The sequence below is a fragment of the Dermacentor variabilis genome, chromosome 7 (genome assembly GCF_050947875.1).
Source record: "Dermacentor variabilis isolate Ectoservices chromosome 7, ASM5094787v1, whole genome shotgun sequence".
In the NCBI taxonomy this organism is placed as follows: Eukaryota; Metazoa; Arthropoda; class Arachnida; order Ixodida; family Ixodidae; genus Dermacentor; species Dermacentor variabilis.
Genome location: NC_134574.1, coordinates 125,265,137 through 125,282,694, shown reverse-complemented (window position 1 = coordinate 125,282,694; position 17,558 = coordinate 125,265,137). Strand labels below are relative to the sequence as shown.

General features: G+C 45.8%; 1 protein-coding gene across 1 annotated transcript in view; it reads left to right on the top strand.

Annotated features, from left to right (window-relative positions):
- LOC142588835 (uncharacterized) overlaps positions 1-14,660 on the top strand; it is a 54,120-nt gene extending 39,460 nt beyond the window's left edge. Inside the window, exons 7-9 of the mRNA XM_075700655.1 lie at positions 5,816-6,029; positions 13,548-13,698; positions 14,637-14,660. Coding sequence (XP_075556770.1) covers positions 5,816-6,029; positions 13,548-13,698; positions 14,637-14,660 — 389 coding nt within the window. The remainder of the gene's footprint in view (positions 1-5,815; positions 6,030-13,547; positions 13,699-14,636) is intronic.
- The last annotated feature ends 2,898 nt before the right edge of the window (positions 14,661-17,558 follow it).

Here is a 17,558-nt window from a genome sequence, read left to right as displayed (position 1 = left end):
CGCCGAGACCAACACAGCTGGCATCTGTGGGCACCTCGGTAGGGGCTGTCGGGTCGTAATGGCGCAGAATTGACGGAGACGTTAGCAAACGATGTAGTTTTGTTGAAGGCTTCGTCGCACTCGGACGACCACGATTTTAGGGGTCCATTGCTTCTAATTAGCTTCGTTAGGGGCAATATGATGGAGGCGAAGCTGCTGATGAAGCGTCTGAAGTAGGGAGAGACCTACGAAATTGCACAATTCTTTGAGGGGCGTTGGCTTAGGGAATTCGGCGACAGCCCAAAGTTTGGCTGGATGGGGGAGTATTCCGTCCTTCGATACGGGGTAACCTAGAATTGTCGGCTGCCGAGCTACGAAGCGGCAGTTCTTTAGGCTTAGTTGTAGGCCAGCGTTTGTTGAACACGTGAAAACACACCGGAGTCATTCAAGGTGCGTGGTGAAGTCAGGAGCAAGAACTACAACGTCGTCAACATAGCACAAGCACGTGTGCGAGTTCAAGCTGCGTAGAACTGTTTCCATCATGCGCTCGAAAGTTGTGGGTGTTTTACAATATCCTAAAGGCATTACGTCAAATTCCTATAAGCCGTTGGGTGTGACAATAGTTGCGTTTGACCGATCAGCGTCTGACCGATCAGCGTCTGCCATGGGTACTTACCGATACCTTTAGCGCAAATCTATGACGTAAGGAATTCTGTGCCTTGTAGACTGTCAATTGCGTCGTCTATGCTCGGGAGAAGACAACCCACTATACCGTTTCAATCCGTCGCTATAATATATTCCGTATGCTATTTGTACTTGGCGGAAAAAAAAAACACGCGAAGATTGCTGGAAAGATTACGTCTTCTACGTATCTTATACAATTATCTACAACCGCCTAATTGACATTTGGGCAAAACAATATAGAAGTTGCCGAATTACTTTAAAATTACTAGTTGAACCTTACGGGGAAAAAATTGTCCTGGCGCGCTTTCTCAGCTTGGCTCCCAACAACACCAACGGGGTCTTAATCGCACATGATTACTCTTTATTACAGCTCACTGCACGATCACTGGAACAGCTTGAATATTGATTTATTCGTATTAACCCTAAGACCTCGTAAAGGAGTACTGGCACCAAAATTGGAATTCGATACGACTGGCGGATTACCTTGCTGCGAACTCACACGTAACATCTATAATGTAATAATACGAAATACAGCTTAGAGCACGTTTTAATTTAAATTTAAATTCCTGCGAGCGCTGAATCGAAATATCTGCCCCTACATCTAGATCAAGATCCCAACACAACTCGGACAGCTGTGCCTTTCCCAACCATCTCAGCTCGAACGCACATATTTAGGGGACATCGCTCAAAGCTTTCTCGTGCCCCTCGTGCCTTGTTGTCCAAACGTGCAACACGAATGCGTTCTATTTCGGCATCAAGTCACGTTATTCCTAGTGCGTATTCGCGCTCCAGCCCTGTGCACTCGCGCTTTTGCCTTTCAAAGTCGTGCTTTTTACTTTCACATACACGCTCTTGCCTTGCACGCTTGTGCTGTCGTGCCTGTCTTTTTGCTGTTGTGCTGTTCTTCAACTGGAAACGCTAATGCCTTCACGCTCACCAACATAGTAGGCGACCACGACAGCATTTACCCGCGTTGTTACCTATACTGGCAAGAGCATGCTAAAACTCAGTCGTGAAAAGCCTCGCAGGCAAAAGTCTAGCGAAGGCCATCCCAACACACTGTTGCATCTCACGCAGACAGCCATTTGATGTCGCATCCCACCGCAGCCACCAGTTATAATCTGTGCGCCCAGTTCATCTGGAGCGGGTGGCTGACTCCGCTTTGCCGCGGCTAACGAGTCCTCAGGGGCTCACGCATAGGAAAAGGCGGCGCGACGTAGTGATGAACAATGAACGTTTAATTACATCGTTATGGAGCGGTCAGCGCTACAAGTTTCTTGACAGAAAGTGACACACTCTCCAGCTTGTACTCAAGCTTGCTGAAGGCTGAAGTTCGTTGGTCTTTTATAGAGTCTCTAGAACGTACTCGCTCAGAAGAAGGAGAGGGCGAACGCTCACCACGCTTCTGGCCGCCGCTCGGTGGACGGAGGCGAGTAGAACGCCAATGGCCCCACGTAGCGAAAGGCATCGACGCGCACACACCGCAGGGCTCTGATTTTGCGGTGCGGTCCTGTCTGGGCTTGTTTTATGGAGCACGAGCCCAGCCCGGACGCGGCGCAGGCCTGGACGTACATAACAGAGCCCTGACCGAGCCCGGCCCGCGCCCTTGGTTCCAAGCGCGGGCCTACCCCGGGCCAGTGTTACTACGCTCGGGCTCGGTCCGAACCCGGGCGTTTATTACTAAGCTTAGCCAGGGCCCGCGTATGCATGACCGGACTAGGCCCGGGCAGCGCCGGAGCAAATTTGGTGACGGTAATCATTGTTATTGGTACCTTGCCCTTTTTAGCGGGCGATCAAACGAAAAAACCGGTGTGCTCACGCATTGAAATGTTTCCCTCGCGGTGGTTCATTAGCTAAGTGGCTGTGCTGCTAAGCTCCAAGACGTGGGTTCGATTGAAGGCAACGGTGGCCGCAATGCGATGCGGCATAATGCAAAAACACGTGCGTACTTAGATTTAGGTGCACGTTAAAAAACTTTCGGTGGTTAAAATAAATCTGATCACCACTTCGACGTGCCTCCTAATCTAATCGCAGTTTTCGGATGTAATAGGCCAGAATATATATGAATTGTTGCATATGCGGTAGATAAAAACTCATTACAATAGAAGTATAAGGGCAATAAAACAAAATAAATAAGTTTTTCTGTACAACTAACATGAAAAAGCGCATAGAAGCTAATCCATGGCATTGTCTTTAAGGCGCTATTGTCTACATTTCACGTTAGAAACAATAATGATTACGCAAATTCTTAAAAGTGGCTCATGGTTACTAAATTGTTCCAGCAATATAACAGTGTAAGGGTTATATAAAGTGAGCAGAAATCAAAAATGGATTAAATGTAAATCAATCGTATTTAAACTTTGACACGAAAAGATAGTCACGACGTTAGCGAGGGAAGGATAGGAAATACGCTTAAAATAACGTGCAGTGACACAAAATGACTGCGCCCGCAAACGATTCCGCAATAATAGAACTGTCTGAAGGCCAGAAAAAGACAACAGATCTACATCTTCTTGTGCAAAACGAGCCAGTTGTCCACGCTTCTCATGCTTCGTGCAGGCCAGCTTAACTCTCCGCTTAACCGTCCCGCTCACTGAAGGCAGACAGCAGTGGCGAGCTAACGCATTCATGAGGCCATCACGCGCGCCGTTGGGAAGAGAGCGAAAGTGCGCGTACGAAATAGCCTCTTGTCTTAGCTGCGACCTCTTAGGCGCTTTTCAAAGCGGCTCGGCGTACTTGATGCGTCCGGGATTTCGCTGTGGGTTTGGCGGTGCGGCCGAAAATGTTCACCAATACGGCCAGTCTTCACAAAGTTCATGATCCCGATGCCGTCGTGGTGGTTTCATTGTCGTCATACCAGCTTCGCGATGCTGCTATCGTCATCCCGCCGTCGTCACGCACGCCGACACGCCCAAAGTGTCCAAGACGTTTGGCCACTAGATAAGTGCTCGAATTCGTGCTGCGGTAATGGTAATTCCATCGACGTCGTTCCAGTTTTGTCATGCGACTAGCTTCATGAAATCATTGTTATACAGTCGATATGCGCACGATGTCACACTGCCGTAGAGATGCCGTCACGGTCGTTTTCATTGTCGTTATTCCATCTTCGTTACCTTAATCCCTTCACGACTTCGTCATCGCGCCTTCGTACCTGATCCGGTCGCCAAACTTGTCTAATAACTTGGGATACGAGGCATCAGCTCGTGGCCGTTATGCCGTCGTGGTCTTTGCAACACCGTCATTACAGCTTTCTGCAACGGCGCTCCTCATGCCGTGGTCGTCACATACACCATCCTCATACAGTCATCATGGATTCATTGTCACACCGCCATAGTGGTGCCGTTATGCGCGCTCAGTCGTCTTCATTCTAGCTTCATGATCTGACTCATGCGGTGTGCATCTCCGACCCTGTGGTCTAAGTTGTCTAATAGCTTTGGCAATTAGATTGGAGGTTTTGTTCAAACAATTATGGGGATTTACGTGCCGAATTCACTTTCTGATTATGAGGCATGCCGTCGTGGAGGACTCCGAAAATTTCGACCACCTGGGGTTGTTCAACTTGCACCTAAATCCAAGTACACGGGTGTTTTCGCATTTCGCCGCCATCGAAATGCAGCCGTGGTCCTCATCGTCATTTCAGCTTTGCAGTCCGGCACCTATCATGGTGTCGTCATCGCACCGTCCTCGACTCACAGTCGTTGTCATGTCACCATCGTCGCACTGTTTTAGCACGGTCACCCCCTCAGTAACGTCATCTCATTGTCTTCATGCCGTCGTCACCATATCGCCTTTGTCTTGCCGTCGAAGTCAATCTCTGTTCGTCATTGCGTTGTAATCGTAGTTTCGTTATTAAATCGGGATTAGTCGGCCCTTGTCATACCACCACCGTCAGACAGTCCATATGATTCCTCGGTTGTCAGACTGTCGTCGTAATGTCGTCGCAGTCATGCTGTCGTAATCCTGCAATCATCGTGACTCTAGCTTCTTCATCAGACTTTTGTTATTCCGTCGCAGTCACATCATCGGCCTCATACATCATTCGTGGTCATCTTGACGCCATCGTCAAAATGCAATCATCGTTACTCCATTGTCCTCATGCCGTTATCATGCTATCGTCGTCTGGGAGTCATGGTCGTGCAAATGTCGTCATTCCCACTTATTTATGCGGTTCTCACCAGGCTGTCGTTGTCAGCGCCACCTCAATGTCCTCGTGACGTCGACACCACGCTGTTGTTGCTATGACATCGTCATAATTTAGGAATCGAAAACTCTCTCGTCATACCATCGTCGTTATACGCCTTTATTGCTGCACTAATAATTTGTTCTTCGACATTGCTCGTCACTTCGACGGCGTCGTACACTCGTCGGCACGCCTTCTTGTTTATGGGCAACCTATGTGAGCGAGTGCCGTAGTAGAGTGGGACAAAACTGGATTAAGTGGCATGTAGCCGAAGTAATAAGCCTCATAATTAACATAACACGTCTTACATAGGCGCGCATTGAGGAATATAGCCTCGCGCTACATTGCTCGATTCTTTTTTCCATTGCTGTCGACAGTTATAGTGAGATAAGAAGTGTTGCAATGCTTTTGGCCTCACTATGTTAGGCATCGGCACGATAGAGGCCAGAAACACGCATGCCCGCCAGGCCAGAATGGGAGTAAATCGCAAAAAAAAAAGACATTGTCCTTAAATACAAATCGAATTTTTCTTCCGCACCTAACGCGCCCAAATTTGTAAGCTTGCTGTGGGGCGTGCGGTTTATTATGCGACGCATAATTGAAACTCTAACATTCTATGTCATTGTCCCCTTAAGGAATGTACGCTCGAAAGGTTGAACAAGAACAAAGACAAGAAAGACGGCCTTCATAATGAGTAAGAGCTGGTGGATGAAGCCGTCTCTTGTCACCCAGGAGTGCAGAGGTGTAGCGTCGCTCACAGCACATGCCTTCTTCCTCTTTTTTTTAAATTTTTCCAAACATTAGGTTGATGTAATATGTGAAAAAAAAAGAAAACACAGTTAAGTATCCACTCGCTAAAGCTGTACAAAGCTGTATTCAAATATTTCCGAAAGTGTAACACGTGCTTGGTATCTCTTTCTTTATCCCACGCTGCACAAACCATACATACGAGTTCTCAATCTTCCGACGCAGACATCAAACTGACCTGTACCTTGGGCAGAAGTGGAGTGCTGGAGACTCAGCTGCCACCCGATAAAATGTGCGACTACATCTTCTACATGCACATATACTACGACGTAAGGGAGAAGAAGCTCACATCTCTGTATGGACCCATCGTCCCCCGTAATTTGGAAAAGGTTGCAAGCTCCTACAACACTACGACATTAGGCCTGTCAATGGCCTTGAGGTGAGTTACGCTAAAACGCAGCAAAGGGAAGAAATGCCTAAGGCGGTTTCGTTGGCACAGCAACAATGCGGACAATTCAGGCACGATCGCGGCGTTGCATTTACCAGGTGTTTTACGTACGCTTGACCAAACATAGGGAATACAGCGGTAGAGATCTAAGATATTTTGTAATCTTCACAGTAACCTCGACCGACACGTCAGTCAGCGCCGTTAGACCGAGTGCACCTGCAAATGTAGATGCGATGCCTTGCAAAATAATTTATACGGCCATAAAAGTGAACACGGTCGTAATTTCATATAAAACTGACAGCGTTACTCCCAAAAAGATAGTAAGATTGTTAGTTATGAATACACTTGCACCCGTTTTTATTTTAAAGGGCGGAAATTATTTTCAATTTAGGCGCAGTCGCGTAGAGCATCTCGTGTCCGAGGGTCGCCTGCTAGACTCTTCCAATCAATTCCGCCTAGCACCTACTGTTTATCAGAACATATAAACGTTCTCGATGATTTGTCAGCACTTTCTTTACTAGCCCCTGGTATTCAGCACTTTTGCCCTCGATTTTATTGCGTAGCTCGGGACGGCTTAACTGCGCTCTGCGATATGACTTCCTACAAGGCAAGTTCTACTCGACTTAACGATTCACCATCACTCACTGCTTTGGAAGTGCAGGTGCCGTACAAGCTCTCTATAGCCGACGACATTACGAAGCGCCAGTTAATTAATTATGCGCGGAAGTTATTACGTTCCACTTTCGATGCAATAGCGGATATAGCTTGAAGAAGACAGGGACGTATGCAAGTTCATTCAACTAATCGTTGCAGTGGGACGCTAGTAAAGTTACTGGACTGGTTAAACTGCTTTCGATCGCACGTGCTTCTTTTGCAACGCATTCTACAAAGAAAAAAAATCATCCCCACCCATCATTGCGCCCTCACGAGGTAGGACTATTACAAAATCGATTGTTTTGAAAAAGAAAGGGAAACACTTTTTCTTACCCTGCGGGCACCCCCGTAGAAAGGGTTGAACTTATCTGTGAGATTTTGCGTGCCAATACCGCGATCTGATTATGCTGCCAGCCATAGTGGGGGCCCCGGGTTAATTTTGACCGCCAGGGGATCTTTAACGTTCCCCCGATGCATGCTTTTTCAATTCGTAGTAAAGGTTCACGGCAGGCTTGCAGTAAGTTGAATTGAGGTGTTGGCAGACAGCAGAAGCCTGTCCACAGAATAGCCATACTGTAAATACAGCATGAATACTTGAAAGCAAAGTATTTCTCAAGATGCAATGAGCCTCACCAACTCGAAAAAGCGCTCGTAGGACGATCTGGCGACAACAGACATCACGACACGCCCGGACGCGTGCTGTGGCGCGTCACAAAAGCTGAAGCTCAGATACAATGCGCCAAACGCTTGCAATGAGGCGAAACTGGCACTTTTCAGTTCATTCTGTAGCGAATTTTTGCCGTTGTCACCATACGCTTCAACTTCAGCTTTTGGCTCCGCCTACACAGAGGCAAATTTATGTTGGCTATATGCGCGTCCCTGCCGTATATACCAGTTATATTAACGCGAAAGCATTATATGCCCCATTACGCGAAAATTCATCGCAGTTGGCATAACCGGAAGATGGTACCGAAAATGGCCGATAGCCCAAAGAGAAAAAGAGACGTCAAACAACACGCGTATTCACGTAATATTTCTCAGGGACGTTCCTGTGGACGACATAAATTGACAGCTTTGACAAGGGAATCAACTAGATTTTGGACTAGGTGGGAATCGCATCCGCGCCTCCGGGGTGTGAGAAGAGCATGCCTCCCCTACACTACAGCGGCTCCGCGGTTCTGCCTGACTAAATGTGAACACATCACGTCGCAGCTATCTGGCTGACACACGGTGTGGCCTAATGCGTGCGTCATTGGGCAAGTCACGGCGCAGACAATGGGGAGGAGGAAGGTTGCGCCACGCCATGAGTGTATAAAATGAGCGGTTTCATAACGTTCCGAGGTCTACCCATGGTATAATGCTTTCGCGCTGCCCAGACGCAAGCAGTTGTAAGTGTCTCAACGGAATTCGAGGCGCGGTTCAATTACTAAATATGGTCACATTAGTCAGCTCTAAGGTTGCTGATTGAAGTTTCTCTCAAAAATTTTGAAATGGCACCGCACAAACAAATTTAACGAAACAAAATTCACACCGCATGCCTTTTATCCTGAAACATGGTATTCTATTATGCATTACAAGTGCAAAACAATATGCGGGCTACAACCTAAACCATGTGATTATGCTGGCGCAGCTCTTTACGGGCAGCGTCATGGCGCTGTCAGATTTCGTTGCGGGGGGCAGAGAGCCTGGTAAAGCTTTTCAAACTAAAATCCCTTGAACATCGTAAAGTAACAGCACTCACTTTCTTCAGCCTCAGTCCTTCTCGTTTCTTTTGTCCTTCACGCTCCCTCACAGACCGTGGCGCCGCCTACACCGCTCGAGCGCAGCAGACGAACTTTCGCAGAGTGAATGCACGCATAGTAAGGCGGTGCCCTTCAAGCGTTCGCCTTCTAGCTCCGAGTAACTTCGTATACAGCATAGAATTTCCACACGGAGGTGTATTCAGCGGCGGCAGCTTTTTCTTTCTCGTTTTTTATAGTTATGTTTAAAAAAAGTATCCGAACGAGCGTTCACGCTGTGCCATGACGACCCTGAATGCATCGCGTGCGCTACAATTAGGTGCGGAACATTTTCAAGTGCGTGTAGCAAGATCGTGTTGCGAATGGTTGTAAATAACATATGTACAATTGAATGCCAACATCCTGGCCTCCAGCAATACCCCAGTAGCCCGAATAATCCGCGCCGTCCTTATCAAGTGAATTCGCGGCGCGTATCAGCTATGACGTACAAAGGCCGACAGAGAGCACGAACGAACGCTGCTCTGCAGGCTCGAAAGAGTATTACAAGCTACAGAGGCGCCAACGTGCGTGATCGCCAATCTTCTAAGCACGCGCAAAGGCTCATACGTGGGCGCTTGTGTTATGTCTCTCATGCCTCAAGGTCGACAGAAATAGGCGTGGCCGATCATCGAGTCGGGATTCAGCGTATATAAAAAAATGAAATCAATTTTCTTTAGTATTCGTTTGCGAAGTGGGAGCGCGGTAACAGCACTTCAGTCAGGCTCAAACAACTGCACTATTTTTTCAGCTTAGTGGCTATCCACGAATGACATCTCATAGTGCGCTTTAGCTCGCCCGCTGACGACGTAACATACCTGTCGCGAACCGAGTTACACCAATGTGGATGCATTGAGGGTGGTTGCGCTCGCTGCGAAGTAATATTTGCGAGATATCACTTTAATGAAGTGATGACCGCGCAAAGAATTGCCGCGCCATGACGCGGCCAAAATTTCCGTAAGTGAAATGATGCAGTCGTTCATATTGAGCGCCATTCGTTGTCTCATTACGTATGCCTCAGAGAGAAAGTGGACGAATGAGCTAATAGTTGAACGAACGAGTCTACGAAGATCGACTAAACCCCACAATGAACTAGCCGGCGTGCGCACGTTATATGTACGCACCACCACCGCATCATAACCTACACACACCTTAGAGCTGACACAAATTAATACGGACGTCTCCAAGACTTATGATTGTGTCGTTCGGCCACGAACGCGGTTTCAGGAGAGCACGCGCACTTTACTTCTGTGTTACAAATCTACCGGACACGAACAAAAGAGGCACACAAAGCTATTCACGCATAAGAAAGCTGGCCAGTAAGCACAGAAATGCAGAGAGTTGCTTTCCTAAGGTGAGTTTTCATGCTCGAGGCTCAAATTTCGTAAAAAGAAATGCGCTGAATCATAAAGCCTGCGTAAACGCGTTTTTGCACGTAGCCTCGCCTGCAAATTGAAGCCTGTTGGCGTACAATACGAACAAGCGCACCACATACGATCACGTGCGGCTTATATAAACAAAGTACGCGCCGCGCAGCAATCGTGGTAAAGCGTGCAAACATATCGTAACATCCTCAGTTAACTGTGCAATATCTGCTAAGTTAGAGCGCGCAACATATTACGCAACCCTGACAGATGCTATGCTGTGAGAGACTCGCAACTACCTCGTATAGTAATGTGAGGAATGTTTGTCTGAAATTCTCCCTCCCAATTCGATGAATTCATGCCTTTCTTCTTAAACCGCAGCGCTTACCAGACGGTATCGAGAACAGCTTCTCGTCTTAGCTAAAACAATTTTGGCATACGAAGACGCCGCAGGTTAGGGTGATAGAAAATGTCATGTAGCGACGTCGCACTTGCCACAAAAGTTATTTCAATGCGTCCTCAAACCAAAGCAACACGCAACAGCAACGGCGCCATCATGCGCTCCTCGCGACTGCCTAAACGCTTCTCAAGCGAAAATGCCACTGAACCGCGACCGTAAACAAACGAAGCCGGCGCGAGGACCCACGTGATGGCATTAAGCCCATAGCTACGCGGCGTCGACCATAGCGAGAGCGCGCGACGGGGAGGTGGCATTCTTCAAGGCGTGGCGCTACTTTACGAATTTTGAGGGGCTTTATTGTAAGCGTGTCAGAAGTTTTGCTACACCCGCTCGTGTCGCGTCTTTGTGAGTCCAACCCGCATTTAATTAGAAAAAATGGTGTTTTGCGTGCCAAATCCACGATCTGATTATGAAGCACGCTGTAGTGGGCAATTCCGGAAATTTGGACCCCCTGTGGTTCTTTTTCGTGCACCTAAATCTAAGAGCACGGGTGTTTTCGCATTTCCCCCCATCGGAACGCGAAACTAAGAAACCATGGCAGGACGTTTATGAGAACACAGTCGGAGAAGTTCAAGGAGGCTAAGAGAAAGTTTGACACCATCCCGCTTTAAAGTGAGTGCCAATATAGATCCGACAACCCTGGGCAAACATTGGGTTCGTGCCACTGATGTGAAAGGCTTAGGTGCCGGCCCAGTACGTGCTTCCATGCTTCCTTTTTTTAATTCCTAGGAGTGTGATGTGCTCATAAGTTCGCTCTTTTTGTTATTATTATTCCCTCGAAAATGCGCGGGTTTCGGTTAAACACCGAACAAATGGAAAGCGCATTGCAGAGAAGATATCCTAAGGCACATCTATTCTCGCACCGCAGTTTCACAAGCACGACTGCAGATATGACGCTTCAGGGTGTGTGTCCTGATGGGAACAACAAAGCAGGCGGTGCTCATACCGGAGTGCTTCGGGCCCTTGCGCATACTGTCACTGATGCCGCCACATCTAGACCTAGTGGGGTATAAAAAATACTCAAATGAAAGGGACGCTCTTCAAGCGATGCTAGCACCGCCATAGTGTGGTGGACAAAAAGCGCGGCAGCCGCCCGATTGTGTGAAGTGACTGCAGTGCACGGCGACATTTTCCGGACCAAGGTGCCCCTGCGCCCTCTTCTTATGCAAGCAGCCCGGCAGTTACGAAAATGGTTAAGTCCTGCGTGCTTGTGGAAACATGATTGCCATCTCCAAATTTCTGTTCACCCGCCCGCAAATTTCCAATCGGCACACATCATAATTTCAAGTTGACCCACACCTATATTCAAGTTGGCCATCCAACAAGTTTCAAAAGGTCCCATCGCTGAATTTGAATAAGGCCCGCACGCAATTTCAATTCGGCCATTCCCATACTGTCAATTTGGCCAACCCCCTATTTCAAGTTAGCCCACTTCCAATTGTAAAGTTGGACCACAACAAATTTCAATTGACCCAGGCTACACCACCCCCAATTTCAAGTTGGCCCACAACCTAATGTCAGTTGGACACCATCAAATTTCCAGTTGGCCCACCCCCAATTGATAAGTTGGGCTACCCCGAAAATTTAGTTGGCCCACCACCAATTTTACCCACCCCCAAATTTCAATTTCGCCCTCCCCCAATTTCAGTTACCCCCAACCCATGATTAAGTTACCGCCCCCCATATTTCAAGTTCGCCCTCCCCCAAATTTCAATTACCCCAACCCCCTGATTAAGTTACCGCCCCCCCCAAATATCATTAGCCCACACCCCTGTTTGAAGTTGGCCCACCCCCAAATATATATTTCGGCCATTTAGTAAGTTCAAGTTGACGCATTCCCTAAGTTCAGTTAGCTCACGCCGAAATTTCAGTGAGCCCACCCCCAAATTCCAAGCTAACCCAACCTGAAATTTCAAATTGGCCAAAGTTTCAGCAGGCCAACGCCTCCATTTTAAGTTGGCCCACCTAAAATTTCAATTAGCCCGCTCCCGAATTTAAAGCTGCCCCACGCCCAATCTTCTATTTGCCCACCCAAAATTTCAAGTTCGCCCACCTCCAAATTTCAGTGTAGTAATTGTGATCAATTGGGGGAAAAACGGTGGCGACAGCGAACGACAGCTAAGCGGCCAGTTTTTTGCCGAGCACGCGATGGTTTCCACTGGTTTCAATATCCTTTAGGGGTAGGTATATGGGGCTCCCGAACTAGCTATATTTTATGTCCTGCTTGTTCTAGACCTTATAAAGCGATGACATGACACGCGCTCGGAATTCGCGTGTTTTGATCAAAAGTGTGTGTGATGATTGTGTGTGCACATAAATCTTGCATTTCAAATAACCGACGTTTTGTGCTGCTTGGTTTGGATCTCCCGCGTACGTAACAGGTCGCTTGTTCAGCACCGAGTTTTCAAGCTCATCGAATCCATGCATATCACACAGGCCGTCACCACGCGGATACTCCCTCCGCGAGATTCACGTGACCCAGGCTTTCGCGAATCATGCTATATACGCGATCTGACAAAATTTGATTGCATTGTTTCCTGTTGCGAACCAATTTTTCGACGCGTGCTGCATCCGGTATCGCTCCAAATGAAAACGTGGGGAGCAGACTTGCTGGACCAAGGGGTCACGAGAAAGGAGCCTTCGCTCCGAGAGAGAAATTATGCGCCTATATGCGCGTATTTCTCTAAGTGATAATTTAGTATCATTTATTATCATTAAATAATTTTGTAGGAAACAGAATTGGTAAGGGGAACGACTGCACGCGTATGCCGCATATGGCTGCATGGGGTATTTTTTAGCTGCACTGAATGCTTAAAAACTGCACGTGACCAATAACACCAATTCTAACTATTCTTCTAAATGTTTCAGTGAGGCACTTCAACTTAAGGTCATTAGCTTAACTATGTCATATAATAAACTAGGCATCTTGATTGCTTTTGTAGAAGGAAGGACCGTATCATGGAGTAATTGTTTAGATAAATGGTTAGAATTGTGCTATCTGCCACAGCCAATTTTGAAACATTGGTTGCAGCTAAAACAAGAACACCATGCTTAAGCCGACTGAGTGCTCATGCGCTGCCCCGTGTTCAGGTACTAGGCAAGACGACGCCAACAACGTCGAGGAGGATTCCAATATAGAGCTTCGCTGTAGGACGCACGTAGCCGAGGTGTTCTTGCTAATATCTGCCCGGATAACTTTATTTACCACGGCGCATGGCTTCCTAACTGACAATTAGTGGATTTTTTTTCCTCGCAGCCTCATGCCCGCCTTTCCACCGGGGGACAAGGATGCCATCAAAAACTCCATGACAAGCCAATTTCAAATTGGATACAAGCACTTCGGTGCGCTGGACGTGGATATCCGGGACTACCCCGCCGCCAAGGCGGGCGGGCTGCAGTACCTCAAGGCGAGTACTTCGCAGCAGCTGGTGCTTTTGGAGTCATGGAAATTAGATTCTACGAATTTACATTCTCTATGCACAATAAGAATGCACTCGTGTCTACACGGATCCAAATATATTGTACAGCTTCTGAGCATAGAATAGATTTCTTAGGCGGAAGCACGTCCAAAGCCTGCCATGCTCTGAATGCCGAAGAGAATTATATTTGCTTCTGGGCCCACTCTGCGCAGTGAATTGTTGAAAGCAGGCGCAGTGCTCTCTTGATACTTGAAGCATGTAAAGTGAAATTGGTACAGTAGCATGCTTATAACTAACAGTATTCAAGCATTATTTTGCACATTATCAATATTGAAGTATTACTTTAGAAGAACTTGAACTAGGCCTTGTTGTTATTTATCGCATAACATACTGGCTACTAAAGAACGGAAGACAGCGTAATAGAACATGCGCTACAACTTGTTTGTGCTTTCTGTTGATGTTCATTAAATGATCGTATTTATTCATGTTTATCTACCAACCAGCGACATACCCATGCATTCCTTGAGTGGATTACTATTTGGTGGCAGGCCACTCATAAAAGACAGGATTTAAAAAACTTTTTTTCCTTGATACGCATGTCGCATTCAGCTTTTTAAGCTAACAAAACTGCAGAAAATGGTTAATTTTATTTTCAGGAAGGCAATTTGTGTCATACAATATGGTAAAAGTGCATCAGGCACCAGCCGTGATAAGTAACTAATGTACTTCTGAATTCAGTAATGCTGCAGCATTTATTTAGCTACGTGGGAGACCTGGCCATTGAACTAGGAACAATGCAAAGGGATAATTATTAGGAATGTAATCTTCGAAAAACAAAGGAATGAAAAGACCGCCAATCGGGTGCAAGTTTATTTGCCAGCTGAAATTTATAAGCAAAAATGATGCATCATTTTCTTTTGTTCTAGTTCATGGTACACATCTGCATGTGAAAATGAGTGTGCGGAACTCATATGAAAAATTTTATTCAGGAGAAAACTATCAAGATTTGCGTAACATGAGTTGGAGAAAAATGTTTTGAGAAAAAACGTAAATAAATCTTCAAACCGTGTGAAATATGTCAGAGTTACAGAGAGGCCAAAAGTTCACCAGCTTCATAATAGGATCCCCCATGAGATGCTCTAGAGTTTCCTCTTGTTTGTGTAACTGCTCGGTGACAATATGATGTGATAAAACTATTTTGAACATTATTTGTATCAAAGAAATAGTACTGAATTGCAGCTTCGCAATACGATGGTATGGGTTGGAAAACTCATTGTAACTCGCAAAGTAATGATGATAAAAAGACAATTCTTTGCTACCTTGGATGGCCTACATACGTTTGGGCATACATAAAATGGGAAAGAAATAAATTTTGAGAAAAAATTAAACCTTATAATGTGCCCTACAACCTTAACATATCAAATTGTAAAAGCACGATAAGGGAGGGCGTAGCTATAAGGACTCCAGTTGGGTATTCACTACCCGGGGCTCCTTAATTGTCCGAACTTAGTTTTTGCATGTGAGCATTGTGCATTAGGCTCGCCTGCCGATGTGTCCTAAACCACATGCATTGAGTTCAACGTTCGAAGAAGCACTCGGAGGTACGCATAAATGAAAAGTGCTCCGCAATGGTTTTAGCCAGGGTGTTTAAGCAAATTTTTTTAGGTTTCTTTCAGGCTTGGTTTGAAGATTTTCTCTTCTGTTCAGATTTAGCTCCAGGGTGAAAATTATAACGATTTGAACCGGTCCGGAGCATTCTGAACTGGATCATTTGTGTGAAAACTGGTTTAAAAAAGAAGAAAGGCTCTCGTGGCACCGGTCTTTGCCAAAACGAGCAGCATTTGCAGTTAAATACAAGTTCGCTTCGGTGTTGTCTATAAGTGTCCTGGAGTTTTCATTAGGATGGGTTTCCGCTTTAAAAAAAAATGCATTAGCAAATTGACGTGCCATGCACTGTTCATTTCTTAGCGTTAAAATTTGAAAATTGCTTTATATATTTACTTATTAAATTTACATTCGGCGGCCGAAATTTGGGACACAGAAGGAGTGAATTAATGCAAGCGTACAAAACAGTGTAATATAAGGTATTCAGATGACAAGAAAACAAGGTGCGCCGTGATGACATTCAAAAAGTTTTAGAAGGACAATAGGTGGCAATTCGTTGCAGCAACCATGTAAGAAATTTGAGTTGTCTATACTAGCTCTACAGAAAAACTACCTTTAAACGTTTCTTCAGGGACGAAGTGCTGTAGCGTTCAGGTAGTTGTGGTGCCTTGACATTAAAACATTTGAATATTTAGCGTAATCTAAGAAAGGCTAACGTGATGAGTCTAGAAACAGAGATCTCTTAAGCGTTAATTGTGGCGTCGTGATTAAAGCAATGCTGGACCATATATTTAAGGCTGGACGAAGGTGAGAATTTCTTGTAACACCTGACATCAAAATCATACGGCTCATTCGATGGTTTCATTGTGTTCGGTGACACAAGTAATGCGCTCCCTTACGACAATTTACAGCCTTATTTTCTGTCATTATTATTACTATTACTGGCACTACATACTTGATTTGGTTTGTTTTGCTTTCTCAGGTAGTTAATATCTTCGTACACATGCTATATGACCTAAATTATGCAAATCGTAATAAATATCCAACCATGCCATCTTTTATATCCAACTAATTGAAAACGCGTGCAAAATACCGTGCGGGATTTTTTATGAATGGCTTAACACAAGGGCTCTTCGAGACGTCTTGAAATGGAGGCGTGGTGATGCCAAGGTACCGCCGATGCACGAGTTGATTCAGTCGTCAATGTCGCATTATGATCGTCTTGTCGAAAGCTTCAGACAAGACTAGGGAAGAGGCCACAATGCTGCAGCTAATTCTGATAGAAGGTGCGGCCGAGGTGTAACCTCATTTTTCCTTGTCAGATGCTAAAAGTCGTTAAGTGAAATACCAATGAATGTATGCTGTGGATCCAGCTTTCGGCTACATATATTTTTTTCATTTGTATCCGCTATCAACCACTGCACCAGACTGACAGATGCATGAGTCACCAGTGTCTTAACCTTATTACCAACGTCTCCATTATTCAGGTCACGTGCAGGATTCCTTGTCACTGAACTCAACTCGCAGGAGCCACGCTATAATTGGTGCGAGTTTTGATCTGGTCGCAATCAGAAGCCCATGGCACGTTCTTGGTTATTTCTTGAGTGTTTGAGAAATCCTGGCCTCAATGTAGCTGTGGTTTCGCCAGATATATAAAAAAGAGAGAAAGATAAAACAAATTTTAATGTACTTCTATAGATCTGCTGATGCAATTACTTACCCGTGTTTCACGCGTTCGATTTTTTACGAGTGAAAAGCATCCAGTTTGAATAGATAGTATACTTTGAAACAATGAGCAGCCACAATTAACACAACTTTATGAACTCTTCCTTCAATATGCTGAGCGCGTAATTCTTTACATGAAATTGAAGGGTAAATATATAACGTACGTAATAGTAGCACTTAACAAACACATACCAATAAAACTAGGGTGTAAAGCCATCGCCTAAGCGCAAAGATATGTAAAGAACATTCATTTAAAAATACTCCAAGTGGCGCTTGGCGCTTATCGTGTTGCATTTTCAGTGGTATTAGTGGAGGTACACGGCATACCACTTTCTTTTGCTTCATATAGTAAGCATGTTTCACCATCGCTTCCTGGATCCATAACGCGCGCGCATACCGCCTAACAAACAACAAAAAAAGATTGACTGAAAGGGGGCCGGTAATGCAAAAGAAGGCGCCCAAAACCACGCGGTTAATTCTTAGGCAACACTTGAATCTTAGGCAACATTTGAATGGGG